Below are 21,040 nucleotides of genomic sequence, written 5' to 3' on the forward strand. Positions count from 1 at the left end.
GAGAGAGAGAGAGAGAGAGAGAGAGAGAGAGGGATTGATTTTCTTGGGAAGCAGCATGAAGGAAAGAAACGGACTTCCTCTTCATAAACATTTGGCAGAGGGAGAGCTGCCTTGGGCCCTTTCAGGTTCATGCGGACGAGGGGTGGGGGGACTTCATCTAAGTTTGTCTAGCCTCTTCCTTTGCTGAACAGCTGCCTTACATGAGCTTTCTGCACAAGCCTCCCCCAATGTGTAGGCCTGCAATTCCCATCATCCCCAGCCAACATGTACAACGGGGAAGGCTGCCTTGCATGGACTCACACCACTACTCCACCTCCTCTCCTCTTTCTTTCTATCCGCCGTATGGCCAGAGCTCTCCAGCCTGGTCCTGTCTGGTTTAGGGATGTGCGCAGAACCCCTCTGGGGGCAGGAATCCATGCGATTTGCTAGGCTCAGCTCCACAGGCTTTCCTGCAGCTACAAGTCTGAGCTCCTGGACGGCACACGCAGGGTTCACGCAGCCCTGTGTGGCTGCCACTAAGCGGCTTCCCTCCTCTATGTCATACACAGCGGCCATCGTTACGGGTCCTTCTCTGGGATCCCCTTCCAAAGGAAACGAGGTAGTATCTACCCCGAGAAGGGTCTTTTTGGTTCTGGCACTCCAGTTTTGGAATGAGCTCCCATAGGAGGTGCACCTATTCTGCATTCTCTTTTTTGCCAGCCGAAGTCCTTTTTATTTCCCCAGCATTTTAGCCATCTCACTGCTTAACTTTGTGCTTATGTATCCCATTTTATTCTGTGCCGCTGTTTGTTTCTGTGCTGAATCACAGCTATTGATGCACCTGGTGCCAAGTTTATACTCTTTTCGGTGCCAGGTCAAAACCTTTTTATTTAAACAGTATTTTAAAATTTAATATTTTTAAGTTTAAGTTGCTCTGTTTGTTTTGTGATTTATTGTTTTGTTCTGTTTTATTATTTATTGAAACTGTTGTTTTAATTGTTGTTTTAAATATTGTAAGCCGGCCTGAGATCTTGTATAATAAGATGGCATGCAAAAGCTTTTAATAAATAATAAAATAAATATTGCAATTATGGGTTTTCCCTTTTAAATTAATGCTTATGTTTGTGCTTAACCTTTGTGTAATATTTGTTAACCGCCCAGAGAGCCTTATCTACTGGACAGTATTAAAATGAATTTAAGGAATGCATTCATTGATTTGTTTTATCCACTTACCTGGGGCCCTTCCATGATACCAGGGACTGAATCTGTGACACTGCATGAAAGGTACCTGTTTTATAATAAGGCTAACAACGCGTGAGCGTACGAAGCCGGTGCTGAAGAGAATCATTGGCCCATGCAGTTCAGTACCGGCTCCTTGGACTGGGGACAGCTCTCCCAGACTTAACAAGAAGCTTTAACTGTTGGGTGCAGAACCTACAGCCTGGAAATGAAATTGGGCCTGCTTCCCGTCCCGATAGGGCCCGAGGACCCATCCCCTTTACCTGGGCTCTGGTCGCTGGAAGTAAGCTAAAATTACTTAGTAAACGTAAGCTCTGTTTTTTTAGTTCGTTCTCTGTAAGTGGCCCAGAGAATTTTTTAGGAATTGGAATGGCATACAAAGACCTAAAATAAGTAAACAACATCAATGGTCCAAGTAAATAAATAAATAAAATGGGCCAAAACCTTTGCCATTGCACCCTCTGTCTTTGGTCCAGCTGACCCTGGAATGCAGCCCCCGAATGTCATCCGAAATGGAATTTGGACCTTGGCTGGAAGAGATTCCACACTCCTGCTTGAACTGCTTGGGACCGAGCCTATAATCTTCAGATCTCGGCACCCCCCACCCCAAAACTGCCAGGGTGGCTTCAAGGGAAAGCAATGATTGAAGCTCAGAGCTCGGGAACATCCAAGCTGAGAGAGGCAGTGTGGTGCAGTTGTTAAGGGACTCAGGCAATCCGGGTTCGAGTCCCCGCTCAGCCATGGAGCCCACTGGGTGACTTTGGGCCAGTCACAGACTCTCAGCCCAACCCTCCCCACAGAGCTGTTGTTGTGGGGATAAGATGGAGGAGGAGGATGTAAGCTGCCTTGAGCCCTTTGTAGGAAAAGGGCAGGATATAAATCGAATAAATGAATAAAAAAATAAAAATCCAGGGATTCCCCAGCCTCCGAGGAGCTCTGTGCAAGCGCAGACTGTGCCAATCAGGGCCCTACCTCCGTCATTGTCTTTCCCGTCACCACATGCCGTCTCCATGGAAGTGTCGCAGCCTGCTCCTCGCCATCCCATCTGGCAGACACAGTGCCAGCCATTCATGTCCAGTGTGCACCGGCCGTTGCCGTTACACAAGCCAGGGCATCCCTCTGGAAGGGCAAAAGGAAGAAACAAGTTCCATGACACCAAGAAGGCATTAGGAAACCAACACGGAGTGCCGAGAAGGGGCACCCACCCGCTGTGCTCAGCAAGCAGGCTGGCAGTGCCCTTGGCCGGGGAGTTTTAGAGGTATGATCATTCTGCTTCAGCTCACAAACCGCTTGAGAACATCTCACTGGTGATCCCATGAGCAAGCACGAGATAATGTGCATTTGAGAAAATTCCTGAACTTGGGACTGCAACATGTGTAAGGGAAAAATGCATGACTTTCTCAAAACGCGTGCGTTTCTTAAAAAGCACGATGTTCTTGGAATGCAAAGCTAACGAACAAACTAAAATCATCCACAGTTTGGTTTCTGGGGCAAATTGACACAATTTTGTTCTTGTTCACAGCAATTTGTTTTGCACAATTATCAGCACACATCCAGGAGAGACACCATCAAAATTATCCGTCCCCAGATGGCATGTGCCCTCTGCTTTTTTGCTGAAAGGGAACGCTTCTCATGGTGCCCAAAGGCCATTTCACACAACCGCTTAGCCCAGGTTGACCTTTTCATGCAAACATCTGAGCCAGACCTGTGAATGCTTTGATAGGCATCCACATTGCAACTCTCCAGGTTAAATACTCTTTCTCTCATTTCCATATGGAACCATTATTACAGTTCTACCAATACAGAAAGGTTGTATCCTGAAACAAATATACAGCAATTTTTCTGACTCCCCCCAAATTTGGATAGATTTCCATTAATAAATACACATACAAATTCCTTTTCTTCTGAAATGAATGAAAAGTGAATCGATTTCTGCAGCCTCTATCTTGTTCAGCACAATTGTTTTGCTTTCAGTGATTTCCAGTTTTATCCTCTATAAGCAACTTCATCAACAATATTGTATCTTTTTAAAGAAGTATATATTTTCGAGTATATCTTGAGAAATAAAAAGAGTTTAGTACATTTAAAGAACAATCACTCCCCTGTACCCCCATCTCCTTTCCAGGGTGCTGCTTGGGGAATCTTGTAGGACCTCCTCCGTCTAAGCTGGTGTGGTGTGGTGGTCTGAATGTTGGACTGGGAGATCCTGGTTCTAGACCCGACTCGGCCATTAAGCTTACTGCATGACTTTGAGCCAGTCACTGCCTCTCAGGCTAACCTCCCTCACAGGATTGTTGTGGTGGCGATAAAATGGAGTGGAGGACTACGTAAGCCATCTTGTGTTCCTCGCAGGAGGAAAAAGGCAGAATGTAAATACAATGCAATAAATAATGACGACGATGATGATGGTGGTCACACACGGGATTACACCCTTCCTAAATTATGTATTGATCTGCTCTCCTCTACTCTTTCATTCCCAGTTCTGAAATCTTATCTTCAGAAGAAGGTTCATAATTTTAACAGGTTCCTCACCTTTTGGCCCATTTCCATCAAGCAATGACAATGGCATTTTTCTGCTCCTGTCTGTCCAGAACTACGAACATCTCCTGAGCTTATGAGGGCCAAAGTTTAAATCTTCAAAAAAGCAAAGTAAAAACACCTCTCCACAAACACATTTTAAGAGTGGCTCTCAGTATAATAACCTACAGGGATTCTATTCATTATCAGTATGGATGGAATTCACTGGGTTGTGCCTGACTATATCCCCCTTGCATGCTTCTGCAATTCGATTTTTTAAAAAACCCATTTCAGGCACAATCCTAGCCATGTCTAGACAGAAAAAAAAATCTGCATTTTTTGCCATGTAAACATCGAGACTATTAGGGTTGTTACCTAGACCTTCCTTGAGATTCTAGGAATGAGAGTCCTGAGCTGACTCTCAGCTCAATTTTTAAAACTTTTCTGAACATGACTATGATTTGGACTCAAACCTTCATCAGACTTGAAGATCAAATGTGCGCAAATATGGAGGAAAAATTCAACACAGGTTGACTTCGGTGCCTGTAACTACTTTCCATAGGTGTCAGAAGTGCTGGTGATGACTTCCCAGCATCACTTGGCACTCAGCAAACACTCTCCCTTTAATCATTCATTAATCATATTTACCGCCTTTCTTCTTGTGGGGAATCCATAACTCTCCTTCTCCTCTCTACTTTATCCTCAAAACAGCCCAGGGTGGCAGGGTAGGTTGAGCATCAAAGACTGGCCCAAGTCATGCACTGAACTTCATGGCTGAGCAGGGACTAGATCCTGGAGTTCCTGAGACCCAGCCCAGCATTCTGACTGCTCACCACACTGCCTTTTAGGGGCTCTCAAACTCCCTTTTGCCATGGAAAGGGTAACTCAATGGCAAGGCTACATCTTACCCATGTGCGGTTCACTGGAAGGTCCAACAGTTGTCCTAATGTCTCTATAAACTGTTTCCAAGAACATCAGCATGGTAGCTTATGGATCAGAATGACCATTTTTGTGTTCCCAAAGCGTAACAGTTCCTGGAACACCAATACCAAAAACATTATGATCCCCTGCATCTCCCACAATGGACCCAGCATGAGAAGGCAAGACTCTCTGGAGAAGACAATCATGTTAGGGAAAGTTGCAGGCCGAAGAAACACAGGAAGGCCAAGTAAGAGATGGAGGGGCTCCATCAGGGAAGCCACAGCCCTGAATTTAGGCATGGCTGTCATGGATGGAGCATTTTGGAGGGTTCATAGCTTTGCCATAGATTGAAGATGGCCTGACAGCACATCAGGTCTGTATGTATGAAAGTCCTGGTCAGCTCTTGTAATTCTGGATGGCGGCACCCTCTGTGAAGGAGTCCCTCCATCTCATAGCTGGCCTTCCTTTAATTCCACTGCCTTCAACTTTCCCAGCATGATTGTCTTCTCCAGGGAATTTCGCCTTCTCATGATGTGCCCAAAGTACGTCAGCCTCAGCGCTGTCATTTTTACTTCTAGGGGAAGTTCTGGTTTGATTTGATCTAGAAATCATCCTGTAGCATTAGGCAAATAATTTTGCTTAAGCCTCGGGCATGAATGCCCCCTCTTCTATCATCCTCTGGCATTTGCCAGATGAGATTGCAAGTACCTCCCTCCAGGTTTAAGCTAATTGCATCTTCATCATTACATTTGAACTGTGGTTTGATCTTGGCTCCGTTCAATAAATCAGACTTTAAACTATCCACAATTTGTACTTGCTGGTCAAAGGAATGACCTACAGTTAGTGTAAACCTGGAAGCCTGTGCTTCTGATCTCCTCTGGTATGCAAAGAAGCAACGGAAGAGGATTCAGCACTTGAGAAGACTCTGTGGCTGAATGTTGGGCAAGTATGTATGTACGGAAAGGATGTGGTCATGATGGTCTTTCCACATATACTTCTTGCAGGACATTCTGGAAGAAATGGTGAGCAATCTGGAAGCAAATTTGCTCCATACACACAGTGGCACTTCCCCCTGCCCATCAGGATGGTTTGCTCAAGAGAGAGCAAGCCAATACCTTGCAATTTCTCAAGACCAGTAGCCAGAATAATCTATTGCTAATGATTTGGGCAATTAAAACTCTTTAATTAGTCCCAGTCATATATCCCTCAAAAGACTCTTTCTGCAGAAGTCGTATCTCTAATTGAGATTTTATCTAGAGTTTGGGGTTGGATGTTGAAGGAATACAGGGCAGAAGAGGAGTTAATCTATTTCCTTCCTTGCCCTCCTTTTACATAAAGGAAAAGAAGGAAAGGGAAGGGAAGGGGGCATTGCTGTTTTCCTCATCAGATTTTGGTGGGGAAGGAAGATATTCCAGAAGGGCATCATAGCCACCATTGTGAAGAACACAACCAGTTATCACTGAGAGACCAGCCTTTGAAAAGTGGCTTATATTAACTCAGATGACGGGTCTGTCTCACTGAAGCTCTCCAGGGTTTCAAGAAGGAGCCTTTCCAGGCCCTACCTGTAGATGCTGGGGATGGAAACTGCAGCCTTCTTCGTGCAAAGCAGGAGTTCCACACCTGAGCTGCAGCCTTCCCCTTCCAAGCCCCCGAGCTTCTTGTTGCACTCATGGGCACGAGCCTGGACTGCCTGCTCTTTATGGAGACATCTTCACTTAAGACTCCTCCCATTTGATGGGGATCTTTACTGGTACGAAGGCCACTATCTCCATGGTTGCTTAGACAGGGGAATGCAAAGAGTGCTTTGATATGAAGGCCATGTAAAAGCTTCCAGCTGGCTGTGAAATGCTGGGAACCGTAGGCCTTTAAACATACACAGATTTGCACCCTAAAAGACAAGACTACATCTGGAAATGGTCATGAAAGCCAGCCACATGTGAGCAGGGGCCCCCAAGCGCTTTCTTAATTAAAACTCCGCCCTCTGCAGCTGCTGTTGAGCCAAGCCAAGTGTGTGGTCCCCCAGGTACTGCTGGATGGCAACTCCCATCAGCCCCAGCCAGGACAGCCAATGGTGATGCTAGAAGCGGCAATCCAGCAGCAGGTTCCTCGGTGCTCACACACATGGATGGAGACAAACCATTCACGTAGCCAGAAGTTTCTTCAAAGCTTCCACTGTAGTTGTTTGCATTGCCAAAAAGGCAAGCTGCTTTTCAGTTGGGAACCTCAACTGACAAGCAGGCTTCCTCTCCAGCGGCGGGAATCGCCAGGGAAGATCAGGGTCACCAGCATGGCTTCACAGTAATTTCACTGTGGTTTTGGGGACCACCTGTGGAACGTTCTAGGTGCCGATGGCAGTCCTAACACAGACCCTTGATTTCAGAACAACTGCAAGAGACCAAGTGCTGCACATCCAAAACAGGTGCAGTAATGTATATCCCTGGAGATTACACCTTTTGGTTCTCAGCATACTGAGTCGCTGGACTGCCAAAACCCACAGGAAGTGGAGAACCTGATCACACCACCTGGGACTGTTCATGAGAAACACAAATCTGAGTTATTGCTAAAAAGAGTTTTTTAAAAAATTGCAGGACAGCTGTGGGGATGCTGAATGACTGGGGGGCAGGGAAGGATTTGGGTGCAAAGCACTGCATGCTTAGACCGAAAAAAGTTTTTTTTCGCTTGCCACCTTGATTCGAAGGTGTATGTTCTACAATTATCAGTGTGAGAACAGAAGAGGTGGACTGAATTGGCTGCATTCTTTTTTTTTCAACCTGCCTGCACAGTCCAGTATTTGCATGGTGACCGGTCACTCACTCAGCTCATGCTTACGGCAGGGAATAAAGTTCCTATCTATTTTCAATCTGCTTTGGTCTGCTGACAAGAAGGACAAAGTGAGTGATGAAGCCCTAATTTGGGTTACGTATAGGAAATGCTACATATATAATGTGCTTACTCTCACAAATCTGTGCAGACAGGTTCAGAGGACTTTCTGGCTATGTGGAGGTAACAGAAACTACCTCTTAGCCAGTGTGGTCATGTTCAAAGCCCTGGTAGTCTTTGCCCTAAAGAACCCTGGGGAATGTAGTCTGGTGAGGGGATTGAGAGTTTGGCTTTGTTGTTCTCATTCCCCAGCTTTATCAACTACAGTTCCCATACTTCCCAGTTCTCTGGAGGGAGAAAATGAGTATTAAACCACTCCAAATCTGGTGTAGATATATATGCCTGCAAGAGAGTTTTGCTGGTTTGGATTAAGAGTGGAACAAAACCAATACATCTTTGCAACTAAGATCAGAATGGCTGATGAGATTTTAACCAAAAATATGCTAATAATTAAGACCACATAAGCAACCTGAGCAATGTTCATGTCAAATCATGCATTTTACCTACACAACTCAGAATTATGCAAGATGGAATTTGCAGCTAGTGCTGATTTCTCCATGCTCTACCATTAATGCAAAGGTTCACAGCAAGTAGGGATCCACGAGGGATCCAATGGGCGCATGTCTGACAGATTTTAAAGTTTGCCCCCCTCAACTCTGCACTGTAGCGTGAAGCAAGCCAGCTCACAGACTGCCATCTCCAAGGCAGACTGTGGTTTGCACGCATTTAAACCGCTAATGAAATTTGTGCAAATAAGCACATGGAAACCACATGGCTCTAACACATGTGCAGAACTGGGTGCTTTGTAAAAACGGCAATTTTACAAATCAGGACGTGTGCAAATCAGCCACTTCTGCACCAATCATGCTAGAGCCACGTGGTTTTCATGTGGTTGTTTGCACAAAATTTCATTTGTAGCTAAAAACGTGTGAACTGAAACTCATCTGAAGAGACCGAAGTAGGAAGAAGATCCATTACTGGATGAGAACTGGACCAGAAATCTGCTGAGTTCAAACAACCTGGATTTCTCTGTTCTGGTAAGATGCCTCTTAAATAAGGTCACATTAACCTGCATCAAACATTAAGGAGCATAATCTACCGTTTTCAGCCCCTGGCTTGCAAGGGCAATCTAAAGAAGATAAAGCAGATATTATTATTAATTTAGTAGAACTCATAAGGGAGAAGGTGGGGTGCAGGCGGAGAGACAGAAAGTGGAAACGTTTGCTGCCTCACATTCTCTATCTCAAGGAAAATGGGGCATGGACATACCACGTTTTAATTGTCTCTCACTGCCTGCTCCCTTTCCCACTGGGCGTTCCTACGTCACCTTCAGATTTAACACCCCCACCACCTCCCACATGGAGATGAAAGGTAGAAGCCGGGACTGATCTTGAAATGTGTCATACCAACTGTACTGTATCGTATCACCTACCCGTGACCTTTCTATTCTTTGCAAGAATTGAGATCACTCCAGCTCCATAAGCAGCAACAGAGGGAGCTTCTTATTCCTTGATCTAGCATAAGAGTTTTTCTTAACAGAATATCTGGCAATTCAGGAGCCAATTCATTCAACAGGAAGCCATTCTGAAGCCTTAATGATTTGGCATACAAGTAATAAGCGTTCTTTTGGGTTTTTGAGAGAGTAAGTGGCTTCCAAAAGCAACTAGCTGTGTTAATTCTTTAGGACTGGTCAGTCTGGCCATCTCTCTGAGGTCCTGCTCGACTTTACAGGCGCCCAAGAGAGGCTGCACGGGGATCCCAGTTCAAAGGTTTGCTCTGGAGGTTTGCAGCCACTGAGAGGATGCCGTCGACCACAATGAACTGGTGAAATGCAGGAGGCGATCCATTAGTTGGCCTTATGTTGTGGTTACATGCGCGGTGCAATTAGTTTCTGGTTTTCAGCTGGTGACTGAGCCATGGAAACTCCAAAAGACAGAGAAGCAAGAGACCTTCAAAGCCAATCCAAGCAACCCTGGAATGAAAGCTGCTGGGAAAACCAAAGGCCCAGCAACAAGATGGACTGGATCTTCCTTGAGTATCAGGAAGAATTCCCCCAGGAGAGACCTGCCCTTGCCTCTCACACCAAGGATGCAGCTCTCTTAAGCCAGAGGTTTTATCATTCAGGACACAGAAAAATGAGTTTGTGCTAGGACTGGTTACTGCCTTGCGAATTCTATGTTTGATGGGAAAGTTATGAGCATTGCATGCTACCTCAGGCTGTGGGAAGGGACTGCTGATTATGCCACCTAATTAATCAAGAGGGGTATCTTTCTAATCAAGTAAAAGGTGTGTAACATATCCATTTCATCAATTAATCAATGAGAAGCAGAATTCTAACCATGCTTACTCAGACACAAGCTCCGGTTGGGATTCCTAAACTTTGGGGATAAGTGGGATATAAATAAATAAGCACTGATTCACAGGGTAGCCCTACTATTAATATGGGGGAGGGGTCTACATCAGTGGGCGCATCTGGAAGTTTGGGAGGGTCTTGCAGGGCAGAGGTGGGAGCTGAGCTGTGAAAAATAAAGCCCCCCTTCTGACCCCCCCCCAAAAAAGATGGCACTGTGGAGCATTTTTTTGTTTGCAGCACCCCAGTGTGAAACTATAATTATTACCCTACAGAGCAAAAAGTTAAAAGGAAAAGCAACAAGTCTGATGGGCGGCAAAAGCTGCCCCCATGGGAGTACTGGTGTCTGCAGAAGGCTCTGTTTTGCATCCAGGCACTTTACCTTCTTGCTGAAATATGGCTAAAAGAGGCATCCACTTTAATGGAATGGCATGACATCCCATTTTTTTTAAGAGGAGAAATAATGCTCCCCCCTCCCTCCATAGACTTCACAACTGTGTATAGTCGCACCACTACAATTTCATATGGGCGTGTGTGTCCAACTCCGTCAAATTTATCGTCAGCTTGTCAGACATGCCAAGAAAGCAGAAGGCCTGTGGCCAATGCATATAATTAGCTGCACGTTCTGATATGGCACGTAACAGTTTCCAGCTTTTTTTAAACAAAGTCAATTTCCCCATTACAGCTATAATTTCATAAATTAAATTAATAAAGTGCAGCTTCAACCCCGGAGGGCCTTGAAAGAGGAGGGTGATGCTTGCACAACCGGGTGGCTCTTTTTGGTAAGGCATCGTAGCAAGTGTGCGGTTTGGAAGGCTGAAAACAAAACCTCGCCTAAAAGCATCGAGGCCTGAATCTCGCATAACGCAGATGGATTTATTTGAAATGTGACTTTCCACTTTGATTTGTGCCAGTGGCCCCAAGTTTGGTTACAAGCCAATGTTTCTCATATGGTGATCGGGATGAGATTCGTTTTGGTCTATGCACATCAAAAAGAGAGGAAGCAGCAGTGGAGGTACCAGTGGAAAAAAGGATTCTTGGCACCGCACGGAGGGAAAATGTTGACCAAAATGCTCAGGGGGCTGGACCTCCTCTCCAGCAAGGGAAAGCTGAGCAGTGTGTGCGGCTCAGAGGAGAAACACAGAGCCGCAAGCGCTGAAGCAGTGAGTGAGGAGGAAAGATGAGGCAACGCTGCTGTGGATGCTATCAAACCTTGGTACGTGCCCACAGTCAGGTGTGCTTAGAGGTAATGAGGGCTGCTCAGAGACAGTATCTCACTGCCTCTCTTCGGCCTTACATTTGTCACCCAGGTAATTTTTTAGGGTCATTCCAAGCCTATTACATGCTGGACATCCTAGACTCATCTGAAGCCCTCTATCATATATTTGCTCTGTGCTTCCCAGAGGGAAAAAAAAAAATCTTGAATTTGCTAGGACTCTGACTTTCATTTTAGCAGCTGAATGAGGTGGTCCTGTTTTATTGGATGACCTTCCGTTGCTACAGCTCAAGGGCATCATCACCATCACATCCGAGAAGCTGTTTGGACAGGAGCATTCAACCACTTCCATGCTGGATCCTTGTTCCTCCTGGATTAAAAAAGCCAGCAAGGAGGTAACCACCAGCTGGTCCTGGGAAGCGATCCTCTCTCCTTATGAAAGGGAACAGTCCCTTGCCCCCCAGAAGAGGCAGTGGTGAGAGCTCAACACATTCTCTCTGGAGCCGGATGATTTTAGTAACTTTAGGTCCATAGCAAATGGTCCTTTTCTGGGCATGGTTCTTAAGTGGATGGCAGTCGATCGGCTCCAGGTATCCCCGCAGGAGAATAATTACCTGGATCCATTTCAGTCAGGGTCCAGACTAAGTTCTGGCACAGAAATGGCTTTGGCTGTCCTGTGTGGAAACCTATGCTAAGAGAAAGACAAGGCATGTGACGCTGTTGATAGCTGTAGATCCCTCAGCGGCGTTTGAGGACATCAACCATGGTTTCCTTCTGGAGCAACTGCCTGATCTGGGAGTGTGGGGAATACTGCACTGTAATGGTTCTGCTCCTACTTAGATGCTCAGCTCCAGAAGGTGGTGCTTGGACAGTACTGCTCAGCCTCTGCAGGGCGGGTTCCTCAGGGGTCTGTTCGGCCTGCCTCCATATTATTTAACGTCTACATGAAACCACTGGGCAGGCTCCTCTGGAGTTCTGGAGCACTGTTGACATGAAACGCTATGGGGTTTTTCCCCTCATCTCCATCAGGGGCGGCTCTGAATGTGCTAAACTGGTGCCTGGCTGCAGCCACAGACTGGACAAGGACTAACAAACTGGAGCCTAAGTTGGACAAGACTGCGATGCTGTTAATAGCTGGTTCCTCTGACCAGACAGGGTTGCACTTCCCACGAAAAAGCAGGTTGGTTGCTTGGGGGTTCTCCTTGAAGCACTTTGTCCCTTGAGGCTTCTACTAGCTTTGGCTGGTGGCCCAGCTATGCCCTTACCTGGACAGAGAAAGGCTGGTTTCAGTAACCTACACGCTAGTAGTCTCTAAGATAGACTGCTGCAATGCACTCAGCATGGAGCTGCCCTTGAAGACTGCTCAGCAGCTGCAGCTTGCGCAACATGAAACAGCCAGACCGGCAACCCGGACTAGTAGCTCTGAACATATAAGAGCAGTTCTGCCCTACTTGCATTAGTAGCGTGCAGGGTTGGGGCGGGATCTGTTCCTCTAGCATTCATGGACTTCCTCTTGTGCTCAGCCTGGCCTCAGAAAGAAAGCTGAGCTGAGGGAATGCCCACGGATGCTTGCAGAAGGAAGGCTGGGCAGCCAGTAGCCTTCTTTCACGGCATGGAAAAGTGATGCTGCTTGGAGGGCAGTCACGTGGGGCTCCACCCTGGGGACACCACATCCACGTCATGGGATGTCGCTTGTGCAGCATGTGGGGCTTGAATCCTGCTGCATGTCCCATGGACACTGGGCGTACTCTCCGGGCTCGGACTCAGGACCACGGCAGGGTGGACTGGAGTCTGGGGAGCCAAGCCTAGGGACTGTGATGGAATCCAACCCCCAAACGGATCCCTCACATATCCCTAGCTGCTCATACGCCTGCAAGCTTGACTCGAGGTGCTAGTTTTAGCCTATACAGCCGTATGTGACTTGGGACAGAACACCTCTCTCAACCACAATCTACCTGATAAACTACTCAACATCCTGGGCCTTCCTTGGAGTGCCAACTCTGCATGAGGCTCAGAGGGCAGCAACCACAGGGAGAGCCTTCTTGGTGGTGGCCCCTATCTAGGCAATGACCTGCCCAATGAGGCCCATGTGGTGCCGTCCTACTTATCCTTCTGGACCACGTTAAGATGGCCCTTTATGCCAGGACAGTTACAAAGTTATTCAAGGGCTTGAGGGGAATACCCATCACAGGCATTTTATAGGTCTACTCTCCATCCTTTGTTATTTTGTTTTTAACTTGTCCTATTTTGGAAAAGGTTTGTGGTATTTTATTGTATTGTTTTATGAGCTGCTGCAATCCACCAAGAGAACTTTGGCTATTGGGTAGAATAGGAATTTAAGAAAATTAACTGTGGTAGTAGAAACAAGTTTGCTGTAAAAAGAATACTATATATTTAAAATAAAAGTAACAAAACATATATAGCCACCTACATGCTGGGCCGGCCATGCCAGGACTATATTCTATGTACAGTGGACTGGGAGCTTTTCAGCCACCCAAGCCTCATATCCCTTCACTTGGAAAACCGGTGGCTGTGACATGCCTGGTTAAAGAAACCTTGGTTAATTAATCATACGAGTCTTAGTTAATTAAATTTGCATTACTGGAAGAAAAACGGTGGCTCTAAAGCAGAAAAAAGCAACATACTTTGTTTCTGGATGGGACACAAGAGTTGCGGCAGGAATCATTCTGTAAGAGCCCTTCCCCTTTCTCTGTCACCCAGGAGGAAGGGCAGGAATACCTCTTCCATGCCAAAACTTGCCATCTGCAGATTTTACAACTTATAATATAAACGACAACAACAAAAATCAAACGACTTGTTTCCTGATTAATCCGAGGCAACATTTAAATGGATCAAAAGGGAATTTTGCAGCTCCAGTTCAAGGATGCGCCCACCTCCCAAAAAGAGCTACAATAAATGTGCTTAAAACATACCAAGCTTTTGCAGTTAGCTTTTTGCAATCTTGGCTTGAATTTAGCTGGTTCATACAAACGGCACCACTGGGTGGGTGTCTCCCAGCTGTGAGTGCAGCGATGCCCTTGGGCACTCCTTTGACATACCTCCTGCTATTAGTGTTAATTAGCGCATTTGTATAAACAACAGGATGAAAGACCATGCTTTCTTGCAGCCCCAATCACAGCCATCCGGTCATCCAGGAATCCCAGCTTCCGGTTGCTAGATGCCAATCCTACCCACCAGTCGCCCATTTGGAGAAACGCCCTGCTGCATTTCCTCACAAAACACAGCCCAGGGTCCGGATGACTCATTTTTATCTAGAAACAAGGAGTCTTCGTACGGTCACACTCACCTTGTCTTCTTGGGTCATACATTTATCATTATTTTAAAAACCATTGCTGTGGCGACTGCAGCTAAAATTACTTTTCCTCTCGAGGAACCTGGCTAGATGGAATGAAAGGTGGAATGGAGAGGACAGGCCGATACGAAGCTACCGCTCGCTGACAGCAGATGCTGCCGCAAATACATTTCCCTGCAAAGCCGGCCTTGTCAGGCTTTAGGCGAGAGCGCCGCGACCGTGGAGGCAAGATGTAACCTGGTCCGACACTGTCGGGGAGTGTGGGGTTGCGAGTGCTTCAGCGAGCTTTCAAACACAAAGACAAACGTGGGGGTGGGGAAAGAGGAAGGAAGACCACCGTACCTTTCACTACCTTATCCAGATAGTGAGCTTGGGAGATAAAAGACAGGACATGTAAAGAAGGATTGACCGAATAAAGTGCATCAGGCTTAGTACGAGATGGTGCAGGCGAAACAGAGGCGAAGGGAAGGAAGCCGAGGGCAGGGTGGGAGAGGAGGGTGAGAAGGAAGGGGCAGCGGCGATGGCCCAGCGAGCCTTTACTCAGGGCAGAGGGAAAGGCGGTGCAGCCAAAGCGGTTCCTCAGCCCCAGAATGAGAAAAGTCTACTTATCTCTCTCGGGTGCAGGGAGAAAAAGGAGGCATGGCTAAAGGGCAGGGCATTTACTAATTTCTTTAAAGCGTTTATAGACTGTCCCATTACTGGTGCCCCATTACTTGTTTACAGCAAGCACATTCTAGGGGCAACCATTCTAGGTCCTGGGGGGCTTTTCCTGCCTGTGGCAACCTCTCTCCAATCCACTGCAAAAGCTTTTCCACTTCCATTACTTGTCCACACGGTCCCATTCACGTCCGTGACAATTTATGGAATAATTGAAGGAGAAGGGAGATCCCTTCTCTCTCCAAGAAGGCTACAGACTAAGTGTGTGTTCGCAGGTGGTATGTGTGAGTTGTAGGTGAGCGGAAAGGTGTCCGGAGGCTGATGGTGTTCCCCAGGGCCAAGCAGGTTGGCATTCCAGACTTGTGTGGTGGAAAAGCAGCATGTACACTGAGAAGGAAACAAATGACAGCAGCCAGAAGACTAACTTATAATGGAGCAAAGGGTGTTCTGTAGGCCGTGTAGGGTCTCTTGTCTGGGTAGCCAGGGGTGTTTGCAAGAGCTTGTTCCTAAATTTGCATGATGGTAGCGATGCAGCGATGCTCATGCTTCAACCAACTCTTTTGGGACCGCGAATTAACCTCCCGAAAGGGAAAGGCCAAGTCCAATGAAGATATGAAGGGGCTCGGCAGAAGAAAAGGGACTTTGAGTGGCTGGCTTAAGGTGAGGGAGAGAGAGAGACTGGCAAAAATATAAAAGCGCAGGCAGCTTGGCTCACAGGGCTGTGTGTGAACAGCTCCTTCTCTTTATAGCAGTCAATAACTTCAGGAGGGGGGAGAAGGGCTTGGCGCTGGAGGGGTGGGGCTGATTTTCAGCAGAGCTCTCATTTGCGCTCTTGCTGCCAAGTGCGTTTCTCTTATTTATAACGTTGTTGGACGAGGACTGGGGAGCAATGCCTCTCCAGCTTGGGCACCATTCCCACGCTCCTCTCAGTCTGGCTTTCAGATGATTCCTTGTATTTTCCATGTCTCCCCCCACCTTCTTTCTCCTCCTGCATTGGCTTGGGAAGACCACCCAAATAGAAAGGTCACAACCTTCCAAAGAATTTTTGCTTTGTTTTTTCCCCCTTTGGAGTGTAGACTCCAGTATGTCTAACGGGTAAATGAAAGCACAAGATGCATATTTGTAAGCGAGGAGAAGAAATTGATTGCTAAGCTTTGGCTCCAGAGTGGGGCAACCTCAGCTCCTGGTAGTTCAGCGTATTCAATTGCACTCAATGCAGAGGGCCTGGGTGCAATTCCCAGGTTGTCTCTTCCGGGGAAAAAAATGGCTTGGGGGGCCGGGGGGGCTCAGGTGCCTTTCTCCCAGCTCCAGCTGGTGTCCCAGCCATGCCCCTCTCTGGACAGCGACAGGCTATGCTCTAGTAATCTCTAAACTGGATTGCCGCAGTGCATTCTACGTGGGGCTGCCCTTGAAGATAGTGCAGAAGCTGGTGCAGAATGCGGTAGCCAGATCAGTAACTGGGACCTGGAGGTCCAAACCTCTAAGACCAGTTCTGGTCCGCTTGCATTGGCTGCATGCCTGCTTCTGGGCCCAATTCAAGGTGCTGGTTTCAGCCTATAAAGCCTTGCATGGCTCAGGACCGCAATACCCGTTGGAGCACCGCTCCCAGCCGCGATCTGCCCCGATGCGATGCTCAACCCTTGGGGCCTTCTGTGTGCCCCGAGGGTGGCCACAAGGGGGAGGGCTTTCTTTGGGAGGCCGCTCATCTTTAGAATGATCTCTTCACTGCAGCCCGGCTGGCACCAAATCTGTCATCTTTTCAGTGCCAGGTTAAGACAGCCCTCTTCTGAGGCTTTTAAAGACTTACTCAGCCACCCAGGGGTTTGCTTGCCAGGTGTTCGCCAAGCACTATTTTGTTATTGTCCATTTTTATTATCTATTTTTACTGTTCTCACCTTTGTATTTTTCTGATTTTATGATATTTTTAGTGTATTTTTATTATCTTTTTATAGACTGTGTAAGCCACCCAGAGAGCTTCAGCTGTGGGTTGGTATAGAAATCATCTACCTGCCTTAGTTTTTGGAGAAGCTGCCATCTTTCTGCAACGTTAAGAGCCAAGCCACACAGTCACCAAACTCACATGGTGCAATTCTTGCTGCGTGGTTTGAATTTAGGCTGAAGGTGAAAGGGTTCATTAAAAAAATGAAATAAAAACCCTTGCATATAGAAAACCAGCACATCACCTGCTTCCTCACTTGCTGGCTTTCTTAGTGCAGGAGGTTTGCTTGCTTGTTTTGTTTTTCAAGCTTCCCAGTTTGGGTAGGATGCAGGGTGGGTGGACGGGTTAGAAATCAAATCAATCCAAACTAGAACAACCACAACAAGAGGGTTGGAATTCATCTATGTGATTCTCCTATTTGCAGGCCTTGAAGTAGTACAATCCAAGTAGAGCCCCATGCGTCTGTGTAGCTTGGAGCACTGGGAACAACAGGTGGGATGGAATATTAACGTAGAACCGTTTTAAGAATGGCTTGTGCAGCAGAAAGTCTCAGCAATGATTAATATGATCATTAGCTGCAGTTATACTGGCTCCCAAACATGGTTTAGCCGTTGCCGTCCCATTAGCATATGGCTCAGGACTGCAATATGTCTTTGGACATGATGATCAGCAAGCAAAGGCCTTCAAGTTTGACAGAGGCTTGGAAGGTGGCAATGGGAAGGCCTGCTTGGTGATGGCCCCCTTTATGGAAAGCTGTCCCCCACTGAAGTTCGCCTGGTACCATCACTGTCCTCTTTTCCGTGCCAGGTTGACTATCCTGGACTAACACACATTTCATGGTGCATGAAAAGGCATTCAGGTCGGCTGCTTCCAGCATGTTTGGTATTTTACAGTAACAAATCAGTTACTGATTTTTGTAACTGTGCAAATCATATTAAAAGTTGCACGAATTGTTTTTATTATCTTGTATTGTGGCCTTTATCTTTGTGAACTGCTCAGAAGGCTTTGGCTATGGGGTGATATAGAAATGAAACAAAAGAAGCAGATAGCAGTTTTTATGTCTGGATCTGCCGACACTTTTAAAGCCTGGAAGCTGAACTCCACCTTGTGAAAACACACCCCATTCTACTCTGCATGGCTAGCCAGCCCTGCATAGTGAAAAAAAGCAGCAGCGATTTGTGGTGTGTCTGAATGGGGACTGAGGTCTGGCTGGGCCTCTGGGCCACCACATGGCCCAGAAGCGGGCCTGCATTCCGGCATGCTTCCCGGGGGCCGGCTTGAGACCAGGGCTCACCAAGCGAATGCTGGCCGGAGGCGGAGAGCATGATTCAGAAGCTGGTGCTCAAAGCAGCCAACCCCCATTTCCTTCCTTGCTTCCCATAATGATCCAAAGAGCCCCGCTGGCCAAGACCGGTGGTCTGCCTTCTAGACAAGCATCTTGGGTTACCCGTTATCTAGACATATACCCCGTGTGAACCTGGAACATTTGGCTGTGGGGGCCAAGCGCCACTGGTCGTCCTGACTGCCGCAGAGCCATCCGAGGTCCTTTTAAATCAGCCTTCCCATCTGGGCACCCTCTGGATGCATCTGACACACCTGGAGAACTCCAGGTTGGGGACAGCTGCTTTGGCGCCGTCTTCAGGTGCAGCCAGTACCCTAGCTGGGGCACAGAACTGGGAAGGTTACTCTTGTGTTTAAGAGTCATTTCTGCCCAATCAGCTTCAACAGATTTGGGACCCTGAAAAGAGAGTGCGTGAGGATAACAAAACATGCGTGGACGTGACGGGCTGAGCATTTGCTTGCGCGCTCCTGCAGGTGACAACCAGGACCGGAGCAGTGGCGGGAGGCCCTGATGATCTCATATAATGGTGCTTCCTACCATGACTAGAGGAGAAGGCAGACGGAGGTGCTCACACACCTTCGCTGGCATAACATCTTCTTCCACCCAGGTACTAGCAGCTTCATCTTGGGAAAAATCAAGACAAACTCCCGTGAGTTTTCCCCAAGATGGTCTCAAGATGTACCTCCTGCATGGCCTGAAAGGATGGAACTGAAGAAGTGCCTCTTGGCGGTGAGACCTACATTAGGAGAAGCTGCCTTCCTTCGCTCATGCAAGCTGCTCCTAGCCATGGTACCTGGGCACCTGTCGATTACAGGGAGGGATTTAAGCTTCAGCTGCGGGGAGGTTCTCACATGTTTCGGGGCTAAAGCAGGCAGGGAGGTGAGATGCGCAAGACACATTGCCCACAACGATGCAGGTGTGCATGCAGGGGAATCACATCAGGATGAGGGAGATGAAGCCACACACGATGGCGTTCCCCACCAATGTCCTTTCATCTGTGCCAATACAGCAGACCCTGCTGGAAACGTGTAACCTTTTATCCATTCGGAAGAACTCCTGCACCCGTATGATGGCCCACACTGCTACCCTGCAGTACATTTATTTGCCTTGGGGTGGACATGAGTGTACGGACAAATATTCTGCAGGGCCAGTGGGTGGAGGGTCAATGCGGGATTCAAAGGAGGGTCTCTTGGCACTGTCGGTGTAAAGGTAAGGTGAAGGTCCCCCGCACATGCGTGCGTGTCTGACTCTGGGGCCGGTGCTCATCTCTGTTTGCAAGTCGAAGAGCCAGTATTGGTCCAAAGAGGCTTCCATGGTCACGTGGCCGGCATGACTAAACACCGAACGTTGTTACCTTTCCCACTGAAGTGGTACCTATTTATCTACTCACATTCGCATGCCTTCAAATTGCTAAGTAAGCGAGAGCTGGGACAAAACAGTGGAGGATAACCTCCTCGCGTGCATATGAACTGCCAATCTTCTGATCAACAGCCCAGTGGCTCAGTGGTTTAACCTGCTGTGCCACCTGCGTACTGCCAGATATACTGCAGGAGAAATGCCGCAAAAGCAACTCACTGGGAAGAATCCTTCTCTTAACCCTGGACTGACACCAGCTTCTCCCATAGTCCTGACGGAGCGCGGCTCCAAGCACAGGTCGAAGAATTCGAATGGGGCAGCACAAACGGCTCAGTCCTGGCATGTGAAAAGCCCGCCTCTGGCTGGCGCAGGTTGTACCCCATTTCAGTGGGGCTTGGGGGGAAATGGGGCTTGCATCCCACCCAGCTCTTCCTTTCATTCCTCCCACTGCTTTCCTCAAAAACAGACTAACAAGCAACCCTTCTCCCTTAGTAAGACTGGCTTTTGTTTTTAAAAAGCAAAGAAACGCTTTGCTTCCAAAGCGAGGCAGCACGGAGGGCTCGTGATCAGAAAAGGAAGGCATTCGTGTGGGGCTTTTCCTTAGCGGGAAAGGCAGCCTGGAATGCCGTTTTCCAGGGTAGGGCTTGCCGTTTTCCAACCAGGAGCTCCACGGTGCCTTTCAGGAAAGCACTTGATGTGCTTTGACCATCTAATGGAAGTGGCTCTCTGGGAAGGCCCAAGCGGGTTTACATGGGGATAATGTTGGCGCCCGATATCCATGCTCTCCGGACTCGAAAAGGTTCCTGCCAGTTCTCTACAGAAGGGCTGCTGTGGGACACAAGGGTAGGGAGATACCTCTCCCTTCTTCCTCCTTGGATTTTTACAGGCGTGGAGATCACAGCTCCTCTTACTGCTTTTCCACCAAAAAAAGAAGAAGAAGAAGAGAGGAGGAGGAGGAGGAGAGAGAAGAAGAGAGGAGAAGAAGAGGAGAAGGAACAGTAAGAAAGGGGGAGTAGTGGCAGAGGCCTCCTGATATTGGGGTGACTCCCTCTCTCTGAATGGCCCCCACAATGTACATCAGACCATTTGTGTCCACCGAGACCATTTCTGTTCCTCCTAACAGACTCTCTGCCTTTAAACAAAAACCTTTCTTGCCTAGCAGAGTGTGAACGTCTCCAATTGCATCCAGTCAAACCAACACATCAGGTGCAGTCTTGCAAAAAGTGCATGAAAAGGGAAAAAAGGGAAACACCCACAGATGGGTTCACAAAGTAACTAGTTTCGAGGCGATGAATTGCTGATTTAAGGTTCTGCTAAAACAGATTAGCAGG

General features: G+C 47.5%; 1 protein-coding gene across 1 annotated transcript in view; it reads right to left on the reverse strand.

Moving 5' to 3' along the window:
- TENM4 (teneurin transmembrane protein 4) overlaps nucleotides 1–21,040 on the reverse strand; it is a 472,851-nt gene that overhangs the window by 84,169 nt on the left and 367,642 nt on the right. Inside the window, exons 15-16 of the mRNA XM_044450236.1 lie at nucleotides 14,758–14,784; nucleotides 2,191–2,337 (exon numbers count right to left, since the gene is read on the reverse strand). Coding sequence (XP_044306171.1) covers nucleotides 2,191–2,337; nucleotides 14,758–14,784 — 174 coding nt within the window. The remainder of the gene's footprint in view (nucleotides 1–2,190; nucleotides 2,338–14,757; nucleotides 14,785–21,040) is intronic.

This window comes from Varanus komodoensis, unplaced genomic scaffold (assembly GCF_004798865.1).
Source record: "Varanus komodoensis strain SLA01 unplaced genomic scaffold, ASM479886v1 scaffold63, whole genome shotgun sequence".
Taxonomy (NCBI): Eukaryota; Metazoa; Chordata; class Lepidosauria; order Squamata; family Varanidae; genus Varanus; species Varanus komodoensis.